Raw genomic sequence first — 3,787 nt, 5'->3', positions numbered from 1 at the left:
AGACTGTCAACCTGCCATCTAAGCCCCTGGAGAGCTCTGTGCTGAGATGTGAACAGGGAAAAAAAGGCAAGGGCTGCCAGAAATGTTTAAAATAAGAAAATAAAAGCAGGTTTGTTGTGAACTGACTAGGATAGAGATCTAGGAGTGACAGCAGGAAGAATCTGCTCTGCAGACATTTTGAGACCAATATGGTTTTAGTAGACCTTCAGGTTCTTTGATAGAAGCAAAAAAAAAAAAAAAGTTTTCATCTCTGCATCACGGCATATGTCCCTCGTCTTTATTTGAATTTTATTAAGCCAAAACCACAACAGATCAGAATATAGAACAGGCTTCAGCTTCAGCTGTCTTACTTTTATAGAAGGGAATTAAAGAAAATCACTTTTTCTTTTTTTCCAACCTGCCGATCGAGTTTTAAGGTTTTAAGGTCAGTTGTTTAATTGTATCTCAATAAATTTCACATATAATTAGGATTGTGTGACATGCAGAATCGTTTTAAATCGGTATCAGCCGTTACAGATGGCTCAGTCTGGTGTTTGATATTTTTCGGCTTCCATCAGGATGTTGCTAACAGCTGCTCCCTCTATTGTGTCTCTGCTCATTATTCGGGCAATGACAGGAGCCCTGAGGTGTAGAGTATACAGTTCAGAGCTGATGTGCCTGCATGTTTTTCCCAAAGTGTAAAGTTTCCTCTGTTGTCTTTTGTGTTTATGTATCAGGCTGCAGCAGGAAACATTATCAACATGTTGTGGCAGCTGATGGAAAACGGGTTGGAGGAGCTGAAACTCTTACAGACTGTCCTGGTCCTGTTAACCACCAACACTGTTGTTCATGACGAAGTTCTTTCAAAGGTAAAAAGAAAGCTCTAAGTTTTCTTTAATGTTTGCGTTTATGCTTTTCTACAAATCTAATGGTAAATGAAAATCCTTTGCTGACAACTTGCTGACCTTGAAAGTTTGCTTTTCTGGAGTCCATGGATTCATCACTTTACTGTAATCTTTCAGTGAAAAAGTTCTTGCTTCTACTATCATGCATGGATCTACATGCTAGCTGCAATTCTATCTAGCCTTCTACTAGGGGTGTAAATCACATCCATCATGTCGATTCGATTCAGTATCGATTTCCTGACCCAACGATTCGATTATTTTCGAAACTCAAGAATACTGCACGATACGATTCGATTCAATTAATTGGTTTACTTTTTGTTTTACCTAACAAGCTAGACAATGTTTCAAATTTTAAATAAATCAATGAAAGCTGTAATATCGTTATGCAGTTTTTTAGAAACAGAAGTAGAAAAGTTGCACTCCACCTATTCGTATTAAAACCTCATTCACTGAAAAATAATAATACCCCTGCATTATAGATTCTTAAAAGTCTTGCATCAAAAAATACTGCAGAAAATCAGTGCAATGACTGTAATGCAATACCTCGGCTCCAGACGTCCCGCCCCCTTGAGAGACCCTCCGCTGCTCCTCTCCCAGATTGTAGCTGACCGCAGACAGTGCCGCAGACAGGAGGCTGGCTTGTTTTGATTTTATGACCGAAATTGCGGAAAACAATTCATGAAGTTTGACCCGCTAGAAGAGCGAGGTGCACGAGAACGCTGGGACCCTTTTTCCACCTGGATCTCCGCTCTTTTTGGCCCTCATGTCCCTCCGTTGTCGGACTAAACTCGCCCCCACTTCCTCGCCGCCTTGGCCGTATCTAGACCCACAGCGTGTAGCGCAGACCACGCTTCAATATNATTATTATTATTATTATTATTATTATTATTATTATTATTATTATTGTCATGATGGTTGTTATTATTATATTGTAGCCAGTCACAGCAGGGAAGCTCTATACCATCAACATCTACCAGGACAGGAGATGAGATGAGGAAGAGTTCAGGGAAAACACAGAGACAGAAAAAGACCAGGATGAGGGAGAGCAGATGGGTGACGGAAAACAGGGAGATGAGCCAGATGAAAGAAGAAGAAAGATGAGCAAGCATGCTACTTTAAAGTAGTACGCTTTAGTCTGTTCTGTTGGTGGTGTGACTTTTTTTCCATTGAAAACTCACGTTTAGAGAATGTTACAAATAAAAGTCAAATTTCATTCAACATGCATGTATTTTTTTTATATAATTAAGTGTTCCACGTGCGCTAAAAAGTCCCCTTCCCCCCCTCCTGAGCACCTGCCCCCCAAAATGTCTGTGCACGCCTCTGAAGTGGTGGATCCCCCTACGAAGGGGGCCTAATGATTAGAGCAGCGCACTTGTGCTCTGAGAAGGTTGCAAGTACCCGGTTCAGTCCCAACAGCCTACACTCTGGGTCTCTGAGCAAGACCCTTAACCCCTGATTGCTCCCCAGGCGCCTCAGATTGGCAGCACACTGCGCCCCAAGAGGAGTGAAGTGAATTTCTCCATTATGAGATCAATGATCTTCAGTTATTATTATCTTGAAAATACCAACAACAAAAAAATGCATTTCTCTTGTGGTTCAGATTGTGTTTAAAAGTGTGAGAGGAAAACAGGATATAAAAATGTCCTGAACATGCTGACAATTTGTAACTATTGAGCTTTCCAGGTGAAGTCTGTCTTTGAGTTTACATAGTCTCATCTTGATCTCAGTTATCCTACAGAAGAGGGAATGTTTTTATGGAAGTAAATCTGTGCCGCTGGGATTTAAATCAAAAATGTCACTGAAATATAAATGTATGTTTGTACTTACTCTTTCTGTGTTAAAATATATTCAGAAAACATTTTCAACCTAAAGAAAAAGTCATTGTCACTAGTGGCTGTTTGTTGGACACCACAAATCCATTGCTAATGTTTTTGACCTGAAGTAACCTTTCCCTTTTTACATTGAATTTAGACTCTGAATTTAACACAGTGAAATAGAGCCAGTTGATCTTAGTTGCTGAAAACATTGAGTTTGAAATTTGAAAGGCTGAATTTTTTACATGCTGCTTTTTTTAACACTGGAAAGTCAAACTGAAAAAAAAAAAAAAACAGGTAACTCTATATAGATATAGTGACAATTCTTTTTTTAGGTTGAAAATGTTTTCTGAATATATTTTAACACATAAAGAGTAAGTACAAACATACAACATTTATATTTCAGTGACATTTTTCATTTAAATCCCAGTGGCACAGATTTACTTCCATAGTTTTGCCTTCTGTCAAAGCAGGAATGGTAAATGGCCTGTACTTATATAGCACGTCTTCAAGTCAGAGGACTTGATCGAAGCGCTTTACACTATATTACAGTACAGGAAGGGAGGCATCAAATATGTTTGAGTAGTCCTGTAACACTTTTATTGATTGTTTGTAAAAGTTCTAAGTGATGCAGCTCTTCAATAAGACCAGGATCTGTTGTCTGCTCTGTCTGTAATTTCCCAGGGATTTATTTTCTGTGTAATCAAGGAAACCATTGGCTGAGAAAATGTATAAGTAGCTTTTTAGTGTGCAGGTATGCAGGCACGGTTCAACCTGAGGATCTACACTCACCTGCCACTTTATTAGGTACCCCATGCTAGTAACGGGTTGGACCCCCTTTTGCCTTCAGAACTGCCTCAATTCTTCGTGGCATAGATTCAACAAGGTGCTGGAAGCTTTTCTCAGGGAGTTTGGTCCATATTGACATGATGGCACCACACAGTTGACGCAGATTTGTCGGCTGCACATCCATGATACGAATCACCCGTTCCACCGCATCCCAAAGATGCTCTATTGGATTGAGATCTGGTGACTGTGGAGGCCATTTGAGTACAGTGAACTCATTGTCATGTTCAAGAAACCAGTCTG

At 39.8% G+C, this 3,787-nt stretch overlaps 1 protein-coding gene across 4 annotated transcripts in view; it reads left to right on the top strand.

Annotated features, from left to right (window-relative positions):
- mon2 (MON2 homolog, regulator of endosome-to-Golgi trafficking) overlaps positions 1–3,787 on the top strand; it is an 83,926-nt gene that overhangs the window by 29,387 nt on the left and 50,752 nt on the right. For all 4 annotated transcript variants that reach the window (XM_015393928.1, XM_015393929.1, XM_015393931.1 and 1 more), the window contains exon 4: positions 717–848. In XM_015393928.1, coding sequence (XP_015249414.1) covers positions 717–848 — 132 coding nt within the window. The remainder of the gene's footprint in view (positions 1–716; positions 849–3,787) is intronic.

Source organism: Cyprinodon variegatus, unplaced genomic scaffold, assembly GCF_000732505.1.
Source record: "Cyprinodon variegatus isolate N-32 unplaced genomic scaffold, C_variegatus-1.0 Scaffold663, whole genome shotgun sequence".
NCBI lineage: Eukaryota > Metazoa > Chordata > Actinopteri > Cyprinodontiformes > Cyprinodontidae > Cyprinodon > Cyprinodon variegatus.
The sequence above is the reverse complement of the archived record's forward strand: the minus strand, read 5'-3'. Positions and strand labels throughout refer to the sequence as shown.